Below are 18,910 nucleotides of genomic sequence, written 5' to 3'. Positions count from 1 at the left end.
AGACCGATATTAATAATAGAACCCAATGGTGCAACGACTGGCTTAAGGAACTTAATATCTCTTAATGTAAATCCACGTGTGTCTCTCATCAAATTAACATTTGCCCGTCCTACTCCCATCAATAACTCTACCCTCCTTCCTGTGTCCTCCTATAAAGTTCACGGTGTTCACATTTCAAATTATCTGTCCTGGAACATTCATGCCGACTAGTCACGAAAAACGATATCCAATTATTAGGAAACAGCAAAAGAAACTTTTTTCTTGCCCCAACTTTCATTAACGCTTCTTATTTACAAAACCTTAATTCGCCCTAAGCTTGAATATGCCGACTCGATCTGGACCCCTCTTATCACCCTTTCATCGGCCGTAGAATCAATTCAACACCACCCCGCCCGACATCCTAACTATCACCGCACAGCTAGTACCACTTAAATGAAAGCATCTCTATATTTGCCCACTCTTTCTCTTCGTCGATACATATTCCATCTAAGCTTTTTCATGATATTTATCACTCTAACCCTACAGTCCGCCAAGCACTATTTTCTGAACCATTTTACGTATCATCACGCATCGATCATCAATTAAAAGTTGGGATCCCTCATTGCAGCACATCTTCGTTTAATGCCTCCGTTTTGCCTCAAACCTCGATTGACTGGAACCGCCTCTCCGCAGCCATTGTCACAATCACTGCCTCGGATAAATTTAAGATTGCCGTTACTAACCTGTTACATAATATCTAGTAGTAAATTTTTTTGTATTTTTGCCTTTTTACTGATATTTGTTTTATGCCATGTACTGTGCCATTACTAACGTGTTAAATGATGTTTTAGTAGTTGTTTTGTGTATTTTTCGCCTTTTCATTGTTATTTGCTTTGTGCCATTTAATGTGCCCCACTCCTCTCTGTAATGCCTTCGAGCCCTGAGAAACATAATAAATGAAATGAAGAAGGCACGTTTTCCACGAATAGAAAGACATGTGGCAACAGTTCATCTCCATGGAGTCCGGCAACATATCCAACCCGAAGTACGCCAACTGAAACCTCTCGCGCCACTAGAGGACACCTGGACACTTTACCTGAGGTATCACGGTGACCGCGTTCCTGAGCCTCCTCAGCGGCACCGCGTTGATGTCGACGCCGTCGATGCGGATGCTTCCCCGCGTGCTCTTCAGTACCCGGAGGAGCGCGAGCACCAGGGACGACTTGCCAGCTCCTGTTCTTCCTACAACGCCCACCTTCAAAGAAAGAAAAAAAAAAAACAATTACGCAAAGCAAGATTGCATGTAGAGTCACTCAGAGGCCTGGAAAGCGGCCCCGACATCCTTGTTATCTCAGCTTGCTTGAGGTGTTTGCTTTGGCTTGCAGTTCGCTTGCAGCAGAATGAAGACTTGCACCGCATATAATGACGCTGCATATTGTATTGCTGGGGAGAGTGACCAGACGAAATTTCCGCAAATATAGCTGGACAAAAATGTTTTATTTTTATTTTTTTATTTTTAGGACGAAACGGCTTTTGCAACGTTGGGCAAGCGAAGATAAGCCAGAGCCACCAAATCCAATATATATTTTTAGAACGAAATGTGACGATCCCGTAGAACTGAAAAACTAAAACATGACTTCGTTTTTTTTTTTTTCTACTTCACTATTTTCTTTTGTATGATCTGTACCTCACGCGCTTCGTTCTTTAGAAAAATAACAGGGGGGATATAATCTGAGAAGACGAAACGAATCCCGCTTGGTTTCTAACAGTATTGGGGAGTAAACGCTTCTATCTTATCCCAACACTATTTTGGGGAAGTGGAGCTTTTAATATGTCAATTGCTTCCAGCTCATAAGAATAGAGACACTATCCCCACTAGTGGAATGGCAGAACCTCCTGATTTTGTTTTCTCCAATTCTTGAACGTGAAAAATTGCTTTGGGCAGCTACACCATGTTGCCGGCGAAAGCAGCGTGAAGCTGACATTAACAAGGGCATAAACAACTGCAAAATTATGGGGACAGGTCGCCAGACAACTTTATTCCGGGTAAAAGGTATCTAATTTCATTCCCCTTTCCATTCCTACGACCACTACAGCCATTTCGTTTTCCTGACACTGAGAGGTCGCGGAGCTAGAAATGGTTTCGGAATTATTCTATCGTGACTGTCAACTCCGTAAAGCCGGTGTCTAAGCCTCCGTTGGCACGAAGAAACGCAAGAGGAAGAACTTGCAGTGAGACGCAAAATGTTAAAAATAGTGCTGCGTTTGCTTGTCTTCAGTGAAGACAAGTACCTGTCTACTAGCTTATTATACGATCGCAAACGTGTATAACAGAACAGGTAAAACTGGTCTGTTTCGCGACGTTAAATAAGCGCATTAAACTTCAGAAAAAATACAGCTCCAAATGCAGCGAAAAGGACATGTGCACAAAACTGGTATAATGAAGTTGAAAAAATAAAAAAAATAGCGAACACATTAAAACAGAACTGAAACCCTTAATTCAGTTCAAAAGGTTTGCGTGAGTCTTTCCATCAAAGAGCCTGCTGTGTATGTCATATATTTTTCAAACGTCTGGGCATCCTAGTGTTACAAACGTTATTAGAATAATCATGGTCACCTCATAATTTTGGATATACACTGAGGAGACCTGTAAAATGCGTGTAATACGGGTCTACATGCAAAACAAAACATGAGAAAACCGTGTTTTTTTCGATTACTACAGCACTATGTTGAGTGGAACACATTTATGCTTATTTGGGGGCATTTTATTTGTGTATGCAATGCAGTGGGTAAACTGCCAACTAAGACACCCTTCAATCGGAGAGCCGGAGTGCTTAATAACTTATACAGCAGTCCGAGGGACACAACAAAGGTCTTCCGAACTAACTCTTTTAAAGAATCGGTGAATCAGGTAGCGGTCTTGCGCTTTTCGGCGTGCGCTGGTTGGCCGACCCTTTAAAGAAATTTGTTCTTAAGGCCGTTAATGTGCCCGCCTGATCCAGGCATGAACGCTTTATAACAATTTAAAAAATCTGGCGCAGCAGGAAAACACGAGAGCAGAAACGCAGTTTTACTTACATTGGGGCCCTAGTCTTGTGCGACTTTAGATAGAAATAACCTACAGGGTGTTTATTTAAGCTTAAGAGATTTGTTGAAAAGGCTGTGAAATTGACATTGATAAGGTTTGTAAAAGAAAGCAGAGAGATACAGTGAGTAGGAATAATCGTAACAATCAGCTGGCTAGTTTAGTAAAATCGGTTATATTTACTTTCTAATTAGTGAAAATAGTCGTATGATTACAATTACAAACTTGCTGAGCGTTATCAAAAACCCCGCAATCAATCGTTTAGATACACTTTCAGTGCGTGGGGTGCAGAGTAGTGCGCTAGAGGTACAACTCGTGGAACAGGCACAAGGCTGGGGCTATGATAAGCGACAAGAAAATCGTGCGGGCGCGTTATCACAGCCGTAACCTTGCCCCTGCTGTGCGAGTGGTAACCTTAGGGCACTACTACAGGTTATCACGCGCTCAAAGTTTTTCTAATAAATACTGATGCAATGGATTTCGATCAGTCTAGGAAAATTTCTACTCTAAAGCAAATGTCCATTTTTGCTAATTAAAAGGTTAATTAACAATTTATAGTAGATTAGCCGACTGATCGTTACAATTAGAGACCTATACTATGTTTCCCAAGCCGTATAACTCACCAGAACGCACCGCATAAATGTAGCCTTTACGGCTTTCTTTTTTTTCAACAAATTTGTTAACCTAAAAAGGGGGACTCTGTATATCAAGGCAGAGACACGCAAACCAAGTGGAACCGAAAAGTTTTATGTTACGTTCTCTTTTCTTGCCTCGCGATACGAATTTGTGAGTACTTATCGGCTGATGTCGCATTCTTATTAGAGAGTTTTAGGGAACCGTCTTTGCACGTCCGCTGGGTGGGATGGGCCCTCCGATATGAAGTGTGCATATGCGGGTCTTCTGTGGTAGCGTATGCTCACTTCTTACAAGTGGGCCCATGGTACCGTATCGGATGTGCAAAGACGGTTCCCCAAAGGCCAAAACTCTCTATTGGCTACGAATCGATAATCAGTTGTTCGGGAGTTGACACGCCATGCTTTTCTTATGCTGTCCGTGTCAGTTGTTGCGGTCGCACTGGGCAAAGTAAGGAAGAACAAAGGAAAGCTTCCGTTGGGAACTGTAGAAATTCAGTTTTAGTTTGTTGAGAGATAAAACTTTTAACACATAATGTGTTATATGGCTGGCACCTAACCATAGAATCAGGTTAAGTGCAAGCAACAGAAGTCGACGGGCCGACTGTCGTCCGAACGCCGACGCAACGCTCGTGTCTTCGCTGGTTGGGCACCAGTGCCAGCCAAAACACTCCCTCTAGTCTCTTCCGTGTTTTTTCCTGCTGGGGTAAAATATCACGTGTTCAGAGATGCGGGGAGCTCTTCTCCCTGATATGACCACGCTGGAAGCTTTTCCAAAGAAAGAACGTAAAAGAGACTGAAAGAAAAACAGAAAAAAACAGATTCCTTTCGCCGCAACAACTTGAGGTAGTTCGGAGTGCTTGGTTTTTATTTGCAGCGAGCTTGTACTAGGGCTGTGCTCGGCTCTGCCGCCTTCTGATGGTTCTGTTTTCTAACAGTCCAGCAGGCTCTGAGAAAGTCGTATCTACACCGCAACCGAAGGGAGATGGCGCCCACAAGTCAGACACCCATAAAACGGTCATGTGTTTACATTGCACGACACAGTGAGTCTTCCCACCATCCAGTCTCCAGATGTGTACACGGTTTCTCCACACTAGCACATCCCATTCAGTGTTACCACGACCCTTGCCACGCTGATACGGAGAAGGGCCGACTTTTGCCAAAGCCGATTAACACTCTTACATTCCTGATTATAGAGGTGACAAGTAGTTCCGTTGAGAAGCGGCAATATTTTAAGAAAGGAGTTAAAGCGCGGTCCATAGAAATTACAATAATTTATAAATACTATACCGAAAGAAAAGAATGATCATAAAGTATATAACTAACCTCCTAAAAAAAGGAAAAATAATTCTTACGCAACACTGGGATAGGGGTTTGTTGACTTCAAAGTCTGGTAAACAAAAGAAACATGCACGACAAAAACACACCTTCTCTTGTGGCTGAACAACAAACGTAACACCCTTTAGGACATCGGGTAAAATGCCTGGACGGTAAGACGCTGCGTAGTCCTGGAACTCCAGCCTGCCTTCCGTGGGCCATTCCTGATCCACCGGCAGAACCGAAAGGACCTCCGATCTCTTCTTGCTCTCCTGGTACGTTTCTTGGATCTCCACATCAGGCTGATACGCATGAGAAGAACAAACATTATTTTCTTTATTTACCGAGCTTCATTTACGTTTTAGGACAATCAAAGCAATCAGTTGGAATGGTCCTAAGTGCCTAGCCACGTGGCTCGCTTCCCACGAGTGGCATAAACGCTGGTTCATATATTTGCGTTTGAATACTCTAGAGTGCAATGCTTTTCCTTGTACCTGTTTTCCATGAGAGAACACAAGAAAAACCGGGTGCCATTTATTACTTAGCCCGTGGGACACTCCCCGCAAGAGCATATATTTTTATGATTTTTTATTTATAATTCTTACATCGTGCTCTTCTAATATTTCTGACAACGTAATAAGCGACGACTTCTCAAAGATGAAGGTAGATTCGATCTCGCCGAAACTGCGTGAACATTCAGTCCAGTTATTCACATTGCATCAGTTTTACAAGGCTATCTGGTAGATCGCAGCAGAGTCGCTGTGTATTTTCTTGTCGTAGGTTCTTACAAGGAGACGCAACAAACTATAGCACATCCAAATGCAAAGTCGCGAACTGCTTTAAACACCGTAAACTAAAAAAATCTAGGTAACACAAAGTATAAAACAGAGATAGGACAAAAGACAGACGAGTACATAGTCCTCTCTCTATTTTATACTTTCTGTTATCTAGTACATCTTAGCAACACGCTCGTTAGGAATATAAAAAAAATCAGTGTGGCGCTCATGAACCATGACGGGAGGTCACGGGTTGCAGGAGCACGTGCGGAATGACCGATTGCTTGTGCGTCTGCACAGATGTGCAAGTGCCTTAAATATGCCCACCTAGATTGAGTATGAAGCAGGATGCATAAAGCCAGCGCGAAGGAGGTTGAAATAATTTGAGGGCTTCAATCAAGAAAAAAAAAAGCAACAGTCAGTGGATACTTGCTAACAATATTTACTCTAACTACCATCGAGCCAAAATATCAATTAGTGTATAACAAGAAGCTCCATATACTAGTATGAAAATCGATAACGACACGATTATGCAATCTCTCTCTTACGCATCTCGTACCTCTTGTGGCAGTTCCGTGTACTCCAGAGCACGCTCGAAAGCCGCCATTTGTTGCAAGCAGCCGAACAGCGCCAAAAACAGAGACGTCAGAATCATGGGGATCTGTGTCAAAAATATTAATTAAAAAAAAAAGAAGGGTTTGAATAACCATGTTAATATTAGCTGCACTTCGTTCGAATATTTTTGTGTCTGCACGAAATTGAGCGGGGACCTCACGTTCCTGGTGAACATATTTTATGCTGAAGTCGCCATCACTCAAATACTTTAACTTGTTGCATTTAATGTCGTGAATACGCTATAACAGAAATAACTCCTAGACAAAAGGAATACGCCCGAGGGTACAATACGCACTAGACACATATACTCTTTATTCTGCACCTTAAAAGCTAATTAAACCGTATATCCGCCCAGCTTTTTTATACTCCGTTTGGCTTGAAGTCCGCTCGGAGCCGACACCACGATTCGGCGGAGTTAATCTAGCAGCGTCAAAAGTGAATCGTAAGTGAGCTGTCTTTGTAGGTTTGCCATTTACGGGCTAAACCATCACCCCTTCGATATATTTCAGGAAGTATAGAGAAATACTACCCACGTTATAACGACTCTTTCGACTTCCTATCTAGTCACGGTGTATTGACTATTTTAAATAGATTTTTCATGGACTCGCTTTTTTCAACCGAAGCTTGTAGAATGCAGATTTTAGAAGTTATACAAAACTTAAATCGACGCTTCTTTACAGAATATCTGTCACCATAATTATATTTACTTTTTAATTGACTAGAGTCGATAAAAAAAACAACTTCGGAAAGACACTGAAGAATACTTACGTGTAGGAATGCGAAAACATTCCTACACGCTGCGCATTCCTACCATCTGCGCGCCACGTCTTCCTTTTTCATACGGCGCTCCGGCGATGCCTTCACGCTCTCCCACTGCGCATGCGCGGCAAACCCCGCCGGCTCCACGACATCCGTGACGATGCATCTGCGTTGCCCTGCTTTTCTTTGTGTTGTATTTCTGAGGCGCGTTCGCTTTGACCTTGAACGGCCCCGTCGGCTTCACTGAAAGCATCTGATATGTGCGTCGCAGCCAATGGGAATTTAAGGCTCGTTTTGCTGCTGCAAAGAACGCAGTCTTCGCTTCATGGGACAGTTATCGCTTTCGCAATAATATCAACATGCAGTGCGGACAAGCGGCGTCAGACCCAATTTGTACCGGGATCCAGTGGGAAAGGTGCATTTTTCCACTGCGTCAAATAGTTTTCGATTCTTGCAGTGTTCCTTAGTTCGATATACAGTCAGTATATTCACTAACTCTAAGAAAGCGCATTTTCTAAAAATTATTGCGGAAAAACAAAGCAACGCACTGATGATATTTTCATTTTCTGGGATGGTCCTCGTTCATTTATTGCCTCTCAAGCATAGGGCACATATGTAGATGGAGAAGTTAAACACAACTGAATTACTAGAGTTATGGTGCTCTGTGGCGAGTGTATTTGTGATATCTCCGTACCCGGTAAAGGCAAGTGGCGATTGCGTATCGCTATAGATGTATCGTGACAAACCTAAAATTAGTATTCATGATTTATTTATGTTTTCGCGGAAAACTGATTAATTTTTTATATGAAGGGGATAAAAAAGGTGTTGGAATTGCTATCTGTGTTGTATATATTTTATACAATTTCCATGAACGCTCTTTGCACTAAGTTACATAGCGCGTCAACCGAAAAAGCGGCCGAAAAGCCGTAGATATAAAAGATGGAAACATTTTCTTTAGAATATCCAGAACCTCGGCACACTATTTTTCATAGAAATATGTTGGGAAGTAAATATACAATACATACAGGGTGTTTTCTTCATTCTTTCAGATTTGTTAAAAAAAAAAGTGAAAGCTACACTTCTGCGGTTTGTGCAGGTGAGTTATACGTCAAGCGGGACATAGTATAGGAAATAGTCGGAACTATAAATCGGCTAATTAAGTAATATTTGTGAATTAAATTTTAAATTAGTGCAAATAGATATATAGTTCCAATTAAAAACTTGCCCAGCATCACCAAAAACCACTAATTCAACTCTTTTTAGAAGAATATAACGCCGGGGCAGCATTTTACAGCGTTTTGTAAAAACGCTCTATTTGGACGAGTTTCTAGATTTCGGTTTCTTAGCGGAGCCCATCTACTCGCCCGCGGTCCTGCGTCCCAGCGGCTGAGACGCGCACCACACAAGCGCACTACTTCCCTCCATTCTAAAAGGGAAGCGATGGATTGGCTTCACACCGCGACCACCGGGGAGCAGGACCGCGGGCGCGAAGATGCGCTCCGATAAGTAACCGAAATCTAGAAACTCGTCCAAATGGAGCGTTTCTACAAAACTCCGTAAAACGCTGCCCCCGCGTTATATCCTTTTAAAAGAGTTGATTTAGTGGTTTTCTATGTTAGTAAGCAAGTTTCTAGTTGAAACTGTGTGTCTATTTGCACTAGTTTTTTTTATTATTATTATTATTATTTATTTATTTCCGAACGAAAACATACAGATACGTACGGGCCCGCAAAAGCACGAGGGTGCTTGTGGGCGGGTCCCGACAGCCAACAGAAGTCAAAATTATACAATATCAAAATGCAACTGCACATGCAACCGCACACATATTAAAACATAACAAAGTCTGCACTGAGACGCACGCACTGAACAGGTTAGTATGAGTAAGACACCAATATTTTAGGCATCTTTTAACAACACTGAATGACTGTAAACAAAATAGATCGTCAGGTAATTTATTAAAAAAAGTGTGGGACATAAAATGATCTTACTCTTTTTCCGTAATTCGTAAAAATCCTAGGCTGAACAAACCGCTCTGTTTTCCTTAGTGTTCTTTGCTTTTTTAATGGTACCTTGAATGTGTCGTTATAATAATGTTTTAGACAAACTACATAGATGTACAGTCGTTCAATTGAAAGAATTTGAAGAGACCTCATTCTTAAATCAGGATCTACACCGCTCCACCTTGTTCTGTACGCAATATTTTTGGACACATTGTGTAGAATATTATCTAATTTTGTTTTCTTGTAATTTGAACATGCTCCATATATCGTTATACCATAACGGAGCACCGATTCACCTAACGCTTGGTACACCTTCATCCGTAAACTTACGTCAGATACCATACGCAGATGAAACAAGTATGCGGAAACCACGCGAAGACGCTTCGCAAGGTAGTCTATGTGAGTGCCCCAGTTTAAAAATTTGTCGAAAAAAAAGACCTAAATACTTTACAGATGACACATATTCTAAAGGTGTGCATTCGCAGTCTCTGCAGTCAGACTCATGTAGCATTAAAGGCGTAGACAAATTTAATACTTTGTGAGGATTATAAAAATGCATTAGTTTCGTTTTGTCCGCGTTAACTAAGATTTGGTTAGCTCTGAACCAAGCCATCAACCCATGTATATCGCGTTGAAAATACGATAACGCTGTGGCTTCGTCATTACTTGCAAAAACCAGAACAGTGTCATCCGCGTACTGATATACCGTCGAAGAAAATGGTAGACTGCCAAGGTCATTTACATAAATATTAAAAAGAAGAGGACCGAGAATGGAACCTTGAGGGACGCCCGTACTAATTGGCAATAAATCGCTTTTAACGTCACAAATGCTTACCATTTGGTGACGGGCCGAGAGGTAGTCAGTTAAAAATTCAATAAAAGGGCCCCTAAAGCCAATGCGTAGTAATTTCTTTATCAGTATTTTGTGGTTAATTGAATCAAATGCCTTTGTTAGATCCAGAAAGAGAGCTAACACAAAGTTGTTGTTATCTATGTTCTTGTGGATATGGTCAGAGAGATCTTCCAATAACGTAATTGTTCCTCTATTTTTTCTAAACCCATACTGGGACGGGTATAACAGGGAGTATTTCTCACAGAATGAAGTCATTATGTTGAAAACGAACTTTTCCGGTATCAATGAAATCACGGGCAGGATAGAAATTGGTCTGTAGTTCGATATGACTTTACGGCTACCTTTCTTATAGATGGGCCGCACGACCGCGATCTTCAGGCCGTTGGGGATCTGACCAGTAGAAAGGCACGAATTGATTATCTTCAGAAGTACGTGCTTTAGGTGCTCAAAATTTGCCGATATATCTCTTAGGCGAATCCTATCAGCTCCTGGCGATTTGCCTGGAGCCATATTCTTGATAATCTTCACTAAGTCATCCTCTGTCTTCTGTGTTAAATAAGCCGAGTTTCCGCACCCACTAACGGGGCTGGATGCAAAGTCCGGAACACCCCTCATTTGGGAATGAAGATCTGACACGCTACGCACAAAAGTAGTATTAAATTTGTTACTTAGTGAATTCAAATCAGTATCACTAAACGCTTTCTTAATTGTTTCATCTATGCTTTCTTTTTTCTTGTGGCCAGTTAGTTCCTGCACAGTTTGCCACGTTTTCTTCTGATTTTTTTGGTTTTGCTGCAAACGAGTGCTATAGTGCCTTTTCTTTGCTAGCCTTATTTCAGCAGTTATTTTATTCCGTAAGGTTCTAAACTCCGCTTTCAGTGCGCTGTTTGCTGGGTTAGCTTTCACTCGATTTCATAGTATATTCTTTTCATGGCACAATTCCATTATTTCTACAGTAATCCACGCATTTCTGCTTTTTCTTTGTTTTATTTTTATTTTTTTCTTACTGTTGTTATATATATATTCAAATTGAGCCACCATTGTTTGATATGCAGTGATATGATCCATGGTGAGTAAACTACTCCAGTCAAATTGCTTAATAAAATTATCTAGTTTTCTTCTGTCTAGAATCACGCTGTATTGATCAACCATGTCATCTTGCGGCGCGCCACAAAATGCTATAAAGGATACAAAATAGTGGTCTGCAATTTTTTGCTTAATTACTCCAGAGGCAAATTTTGCTTTATTTAGTCTCACAACTACATGATCAATCGCCGTACGTGTAAACCGATTACCAAGAAACTCTTGTGAAATTCGTGGTCAAGTTTTCTAATCCAAAACCTGATAACAGGCTCAGATAATTTGCAACTTCATTGTTCGCAACTTTCATTACATCGATGTTAAAATCGCCCGCGAACACTAGCTGGCTATCATTGCCAAACGTGTTTAGTAATCCTGCTAACTCGTCAAAAAATAAGGTAATATTCGAACTTGGCGGCCTGTAAAAAGCGCCAATGACGAATGAAATGTCCTGTCTTGAGATAGCAGTGACCAGCACTTCAGCTTGAGTGAGAGATGTGGTTACTGGTTCACAGAACCAAGAACTTTTAACAAACATAAGTATTCCGCCCCCTCTTCTATTTTCTCTGCACAGTGAAAACGATTGAAACCCATCTAGAGAGTACAAGGAGACGTTTGATATGGTAGTATTGATTTCTGTTAAAATTAAAATATCCAAACTGTCAACATGATCGGCCAGGGAAACTAATAAATGATTCCAGTGTTTTTGTATACTTCTGATATTGATGTGTAACATATTTAGGGTTACCTCGGTGCTAGGAGATGCCACGACGGCTTCCTTCCAGTGGGTTTCCCACTCTCAAAACGTTTCAAACGACACTGCCATTTCAAGCGATTTTCAATAAATCTTCCTGACGGTTAATACGAATGACTGCCCTATTTTCGCTCTGACGAACGAAAATTTTCCCGTTTTTGACCCATACATACTTGTAGTTTTTCTCTTTCGCACACTGCCTCACACTCCAAAGCAGTTCCCTGACGGACTTAGTCAAGTTCTCATTAATGAATATTTTTTCTTGCCGGAGTGCCACTCGCTTCGTCAGCCACTGGTCCCTGGCAGAACGCTCGTTGAAACGTACAGTCGGGAGCAAAAGTTTGCGGGGCACGGGAGCGCCAGCCGAAAAGACTGGCTGCGCCTTCTCACGGCGCGTTGCAGCTCTCAAGACTCACGCTTTGCGCATGCGCTTCCTTTCTTGTTCGCAGTCATGCTTTTTTCGCTCGCTTCCGTTCGACGCCCACGAGATAACAGGGACTGGCGCAAGGTGCCGCGAAACGTTATCTGTAGCAGTCCCGAGCTCCGTCACCCATTACGGTGGCTGAGGCCGACGCGCGGAATGATGACTGTCATAGCGGCACCTTGCGCCGGTCCCGGTTATCTCGTGCCCGTCGGGCGGAAGAGACCAAAAGAGACAAGACTTCAAGCACGAAAGGAAGCACATTCTCGAAGCGTAATTCTTGAGAGCGGTCGCGCGCCGTCAGAAGGCGCAACCAGTCGTTTCGGCTGACGCTCCCGCGCCCCGCAAACTTTTGCCGCCGACTGTACGATAATAGGTGGAATTTTTCCTTCTCGAGCACTTAACCTATGTACAGCCTCGACATCCTCCGTCGCAGGTACAGGCAGTTGCAGTTTATTGGCGAGACACTGGATCATTTCAAGTAGATTCTCATTTTCATTCTTTTGGATGCCGTGGATTTCTACATTTTTTCGTCTTGAGTACTGTTCCATGTTATCTACGGTTGTTTTAAGTTCACGGATTTCCATTTCTTGCTTCGACATTGCGGATTCCATCTTACTCACTTTTTTGTTTAGTTCCAAAGTGGTGTCCTCTTGAGTTTTTACTTTTTTAAGAATTTCATCGTACTGTGACCCCAACATTTCCCTTGATTCTTCCATTCCTTCTATTGTTTTTTCCTGCTGCGTAAGTTTTGCAATCACAGCATCGTGCCTGGCTGATTGCACCGCGATCGACTTCTCCATCAAATCAAGACGACCAAGTACTTCCGTCAGCTTTGAGATCATGTCCAAAATCAGTTTTGCAATGTCCGGTTCATTCGGATTGCTCTGTTTTTGAGTAGGCTCTTGATCAGTTGAAGATTGCCGAGCGAAGTGCAATTTGCATGTAGAGCATTGCCAAGCAAGCATTTGCTCCTGAGAAAGCCCCTTCAGAGCAGTCTTATAAATCCCCGCACATTTCCCAATGTGATACCAGTGGTTACAGACGGAGCATTTCAGCCCCTGACCATCCAAACCTAGAGATTTTAGACACACAATACACTCTCGATTCTCCGCGTCGTTAGGCATGTTGAAAAAGTGGGGCAGTCCAGCAGAGTATAAAATCACAGAAGTTATTTAACAAATTTTACTAAATTAGCAGACTGATAGTTGCGAGTATCTCTCTATACTATGTTGCCCTGGTCGTATAACTCATTTCCACAAACCGCATAAGTGTAGCTTTCACTGCTTTTTTAAAACAAATCTAAAAGAATAATAATAAAGAAAAGAGCCTGTATATATTTTTAGGGCGACCACACTAAAATCACCGCAATCATAAGCTTTTTTTCTTTCTTGTTTTTCTCTTTGTGATTTGTTTAGTCGGAGAAAGCGAAAACCGCAAAGACCATTAGCGCCGTCCCGATGCACGTTTGGGGCGGTTTGGCATTCCCAATGTTGCAAATATTTTGACCTAGATGGCGGAATAAGTCACATCAAAGTTGATTGGGCTGAGGGTATACCCCCGATAACGATAACCACTAATGATACGATGTATAGAAAAAGGCGTCATCGGAGTATCGGAATTTCTGATTGAAATTATAGGAACGGTCTAATAAAACTCTTCATAGTTATAATAAAATTACAGGTTGGGAATGGTTGGGAAAAAGAGAAACACGGTCACTATCACGTATTTCTTCAGCTCATTTTAACCCTTGTCGTTGCGAAAACCTCGGATGTTATCCCCTTGACAAGCAGCAGGCCATGGTTCGACTGTATGACGGAGTTCTAAAGACTATTATATAAACTTCAGTAACGTCAGACAGGAAAAGCGGCGTGTCTAAAGGCGTCTCTAAAACAAACATAAAATTTCGTGCTGGCAATTCAACTTTAGCCTTCGGCCCGCAGCCATTGGCGCAGAGCAACGCGTGATGACTGCGGCAGACGCCGCTTTGTTAATGACTGACGTCGTAAAGAAATGGGTCACTGATGTCATTTTGTGCTGCCAACCAGACGTCATTGCTGGAGTCATGGACTAGTGCACGGACTAAGACATTTTTTAACAATTTAATTATCCTTGACAGGGGTCATTGGTGCATTGTACTCGCCTTCAGTTTGCGATTCCTGAAAGCGTTCCCACCCAAGGAGGGTGCTGTCTATTAGGTCGCTGCAGTGAAGTGATAAAGGAGAGGTGAAAAGGCTTTCATGTGGTACTACACCTTTCTAATGCTTACATATTCAAAGAGGAGCGTGTAATCTGCACAACCCAGAAGGCGCATGTTCGTAGCTATGTAACGTGAGGACGTCAGGCTCCATACCCATGAACCCTGAAGATGCAGCCTAGCAGAATCGTTTCCTTCGAATAGTTTCTAATGGGAATCAACTTTCTTGTGCCTCGTTTTCAAGGTCAGCGCGGTCTCCACTGCACTCCCATGCTGCAAAAGCTACTTGCAGGTGTTTGTGACTTGGTTTGGCGTCTCCTCAACACGAAAGCGCGTGTAGATCAGAGGCAATGCCGTCGACAATACCACTGAAACATCATGTGATAAGAATGTTATAAATTTAAAACGTCAAAAGCAGACGCGTACCGTTTGACTAGTGCAGCCATCGAAACTGCAGATTTGACTACTTTGACATTTATCCAGGAGACGCTAAGCTCGATCATCAATAAGTTACGTTAAATGAACGCCATGGTATTAGATTACGCCTCTAATGGGTACCTTGTCAATGAATACACCTCAGTGAAGTCAAAAACCAGGGCTAGGTTACGCGAATATTAGCATGCACTAGGGTTAAGTGTCTACTTTCTGACAAAAAAAAACAAACAACAACGTCAGCGATGACGAGGCAAATTGACAACTCTTAACAGAAAAAGAGCTCCCCACTTGTGGAGTATAGGTTCGAAAACTCTAGCTAAAGCGCGTACATGGCGACATTGGCAATTGACATAACGTCTGGAAACAGTTCTCTGGAGAAATATTTGAGAACAAACGCGTCCCGCGATTTAAGACATTTTACTATTTCTGGACTTTCGTTAACGAACATGCGGCCGCAGAAATCGCACGTCTACAGGTCACAGACAGCTGGTCCGATTACGAGCTTCAAAATGTTTCTCGGAGGCAGAAGACACTTGGGATAAGATCGTTTGGCGAAACTACGAACGCTGCCGTCAATATTATTGTCAAACACCTCCAAATATCTCCGCCGGGTGTGCTACTACGTTCAAGTTAGCAACCGATGATGGAATATTTCTCTTATGAAAACGGGATTGTGAGTTGTATAAAATCACCAGCCACCTTGATCGAGCATCGTTGGTATTGTACTCTCTCACTGTTTGAAGTAAGAACTGCTGCTTGGATACATCCTATATACAAATTTTTAGTAGACATTTGTGAACAAAGATTCACAACCTAGCCACAAATGCACAAGTGGCGTCTGACTGTTTCGCCGCCGGATGAACTTTGGTGATTTTAAATTTACTATATTGATACTACGGTCTCATAATACCTCCTCAGGCAAACGCCCATTCAGTATGTTTCAGGTTATTTGAGCCTACAAACAGTAAAATTGACACTAAATCATCTGAGGCTTATTTCGCGAAAGCCTGTTTGTACACTCACGGACAGTGAAGAGCTGAGAGCCAAGCCGACACCACTGGGGCCGCTCGTGGCAGTGAAGATGGCCATTAGGAGTGTGGCAAACACGACTGCAAAGCCCACTGCACCAACCAGGGCCTTGCCGACCCTGAGGCAACAGACGAACGCGTTGTAGGGCACCATGTTTTCGTCCACGAGTCGACAGAAGCAGCCGCAAAAGCGCTCCACCACCCCATATGACCGGATGGTGCTGAGGGAGTCCACCGTCTCCGTGAGGTGCTGGAGCACTCGAGACGAGAATGCGCCTTCGACGAAGCGAGCCTCGTTGGCTGCCCGAACGATGAGACGCTGCACCAAACCAGCGCACAGTTGCAAAGCAAAACAACATAGTTTCTGTGCGCGTGCGAGCCTTAGGGTATGCGAAATTCACAGCTTTTTGTTATCGCTCTGTTAGGTATGAGACTATGGCATTAGCCGACACGAACTCCAAAGTGCAAAATACAAAGCAAAGCGCTACAGACATAAGCCATACATTGTTTTTTTATAAAGTGAATGTGACTACTGTTGCATGTCGCAACTTACATGCCAGGGGGTCATTTCAAACGGACAGCAGTGTTAGTCCAAAGGAGGTGCGGCGTTTGCACAAAGGAGGAGTTATTTGCATGCTTCGGCCCACAGAGTGACAAGTTTATCTGTTGTCAGTGACATGGGTTGGTGCATGAGGATGTAATCAGCAAGAGAGCTGTGTTAAATGCTGGTGCGTCATATGGCTCACAATGCATCTGCACCTTCTTTGTCTTCGGCACGATGGAGTCAAATTTATCTGAGGAGTGTGTCTGTAATCAACACTAGTTACAGTAAATATTAGCACGTATTAAATACTAAAAAATACCCTAAAAAAGCAAAACAGTTCGGAAAGCGTGGTGGCGGCTTTGCTTGGTATCATGGGGGAGAGCGTTTCAAGCACTGTTGACCAAGAAACTCGACATAAGAATTGAATATAAGTTACTAAATACCTGATTTACAAAGAACATAGTCTATACTACGTAAGTTGCTCCCCCTACACAATATCTCGAGCAAAGTACAAATACTTCAAAAGGTATATAACTTAATTTCAAAGGTACCTCCGCTTTCACTAGTTTGTATCAACTTCAGAAACAACATAGTGCTCTATCTGCAATCGACATAAGAGAACACGAAATGGCACTGATAGTATGCAGCCCCAGTTCAAGAAGCAGCATCACTAATATATTATATTTTCAAAACAAATTAGTAAAAATAGTACATGCAGCCACATCGCGGACAATCACATTTGTGGTAATTTAATATCGCGTACCTTGGACTTACGTTGTTACTGATCGCTGTCTCTCTATATTCAAAATTAATGTTTAAAGAAAATGAACAAAACTTGGGATGAGCTAAAGAATCAGCGCGCTTTGCTCAAGTATGCTACTTAAACAATATATTAAAGGTGACTAGACTTCGAAAAGAAGCGCTGCTATCTTCCTGTCGGTTGCTGAATTCTTTATTTTCTCCCTATAATAATCTTTACAAGATCTTTTAGAAAGGTGCGAAACTTCGGATGACCTTTTTCTTGTACTTTGAGTGCTCATCCTGCCCGCAGCTTGTGCCCTGAATTTTGTCTTCCCTCATGAAAGCGTGGAGCTATCTCCGTTCCCCCACAGACCGTTTTCCGCGGAGTGTACCAGACTGGCGAAAGAAATCGTCATTTATGCCGTAGACTGGTCAAACATAAGAACGCAAATAATGAAGCATGATGTGTCTTCTTCGGTACCTTTCCTCATATGCTATTCCCATCTTTCAGTTATTTTTTGTTTGCATTCTGAGTTCATATTTGTTCCAGGCTTTTCCTTTTCTGTTTCGTCATCGGTTGTTTCCGTTTCAAGTTCTCAAGGACCTGCCGATTCCTATTCCCGTAAAAAATTCAAGTGGCAGATTCGTTTTCGAAGGTTGGCAATTATATATAAAATAATGAATGCAATATTCTGTGGGGGTAATTAAAATAGAGTAGCGAATACCTTTGATCAAAATCACGACCATAGGTGGGCTGGTTGGTTGACCATTATGTGGAATTAACAGCACAAATACAACAAGGAAGGATAGACAAGGGAGACAGGATAGAGCGCTGTACTGGCTTCCTTGTCTATCCTTCCTTGTTGTATTTGCGCTGTTAATTCCCCATAATGACCTTTCATCAAATGTATTTGCAAGATCCTAAATTATTACACTGCTATTAAAAACATCATCCTACGCGAAAGTGCAGAATAGAACATGTACTTATTATGGCATTGAATCCAATGTACTGTTTTCGTACCCAACGGCAATTATACCGTAGAAACGAAAATGAGCAATTTAGGTAATGGGCATCAACTTTCACCCGTGAAAAAAAAAAAAAAAAAAAGTACCTGAGAGAGTAATTTTCATTTGTTTGTTGCCGATTTTCGGCACATTGAGGGTGTATCCGACTGTCAAGAACGTTTCTTTCCTAACTAGCTGTATCACTCCGTGAGCACATCGCCACACAAGCGCGTCAGACAGCGCGCCGCGCGCAGTGTGCGGAGCGAAGAGCACGGAGGACGATAGCACATCACGCCACTCAAGTGAATTGAGCCAATTCGTGCCGTTCGCTGATAAATGAGTTGAGTTACGGCGTGCGCCAACTTCAAGTCTTCAACCATTGTTTATCAACGTGGGTGTACATTTAATCCACTATTTTCACAAGACCGCACAGTGCTTGTGCAGCTGTTAAGCGCCGTTCACACTCTTGCGACCGAGTAAGAACGAGAGAGACCAGACCGGTTTTTAAGCTTTTTGCAACTTCTTAGGACCAGATGCGATGCAGCGGAACTGGTCCTAAGAGATCGCAAAAGGCTTAAAAACCGGTCTGGTCTCTCTCGGTCGTACTCGGTTGCAAGAGTGTGAACGGGCCTTTAAGGCCCGTTCACACTCTTGCAACACTAGAAAAGATAACACTAGTCACTGTAACC

At 42.5% G+C, this 18,910-nt stretch overlaps 1 protein-coding gene across 1 annotated transcript in view; it reads right to left on the bottom strand.

Annotated features, from left to right (window-relative positions):
• LOC120840280 (multidrug resistance-associated protein 5) overlaps positions 1-18,910 on the bottom strand; it is a 32,227-nt gene that overhangs the window by 3,744 nt on the left and 9,573 nt on the right. Inside the window, exons 3-6 of the mRNA XM_042287008.1 lie at positions 15,927-16,250; positions 6,349-6,450; positions 5,124-5,315; positions 1,076-1,234 (exon numbers count right to left, since the gene is read on the bottom strand). Of these exons, the coding sequence (XP_042142942.1) occupies positions 1,076-1,234; positions 5,124-5,315; positions 6,349-6,450; positions 15,927-16,250 (777 nt within the window). The remainder of the gene's footprint in view (positions 1-1,075; positions 1,235-5,123; positions 5,316-6,348; positions 6,451-15,926; positions 16,251-18,910) is intronic.

Source organism: Ixodes scapularis, unplaced genomic scaffold, assembly GCF_016920785.2.
Source record: "Ixodes scapularis isolate PalLabHiFi unplaced genomic scaffold, ASM1692078v2 PGA_scaffold8__174_contigs__length_109621045, whole genome shotgun sequence".
Classification (NCBI taxonomy): Eukaryota; Metazoa; Arthropoda; class Arachnida; order Ixodida; family Ixodidae; genus Ixodes; species Ixodes scapularis.
Note: the sequence above shows the minus strand (reverse complement) of the source record. Positions and strands in the feature narration are given on the sequence as shown.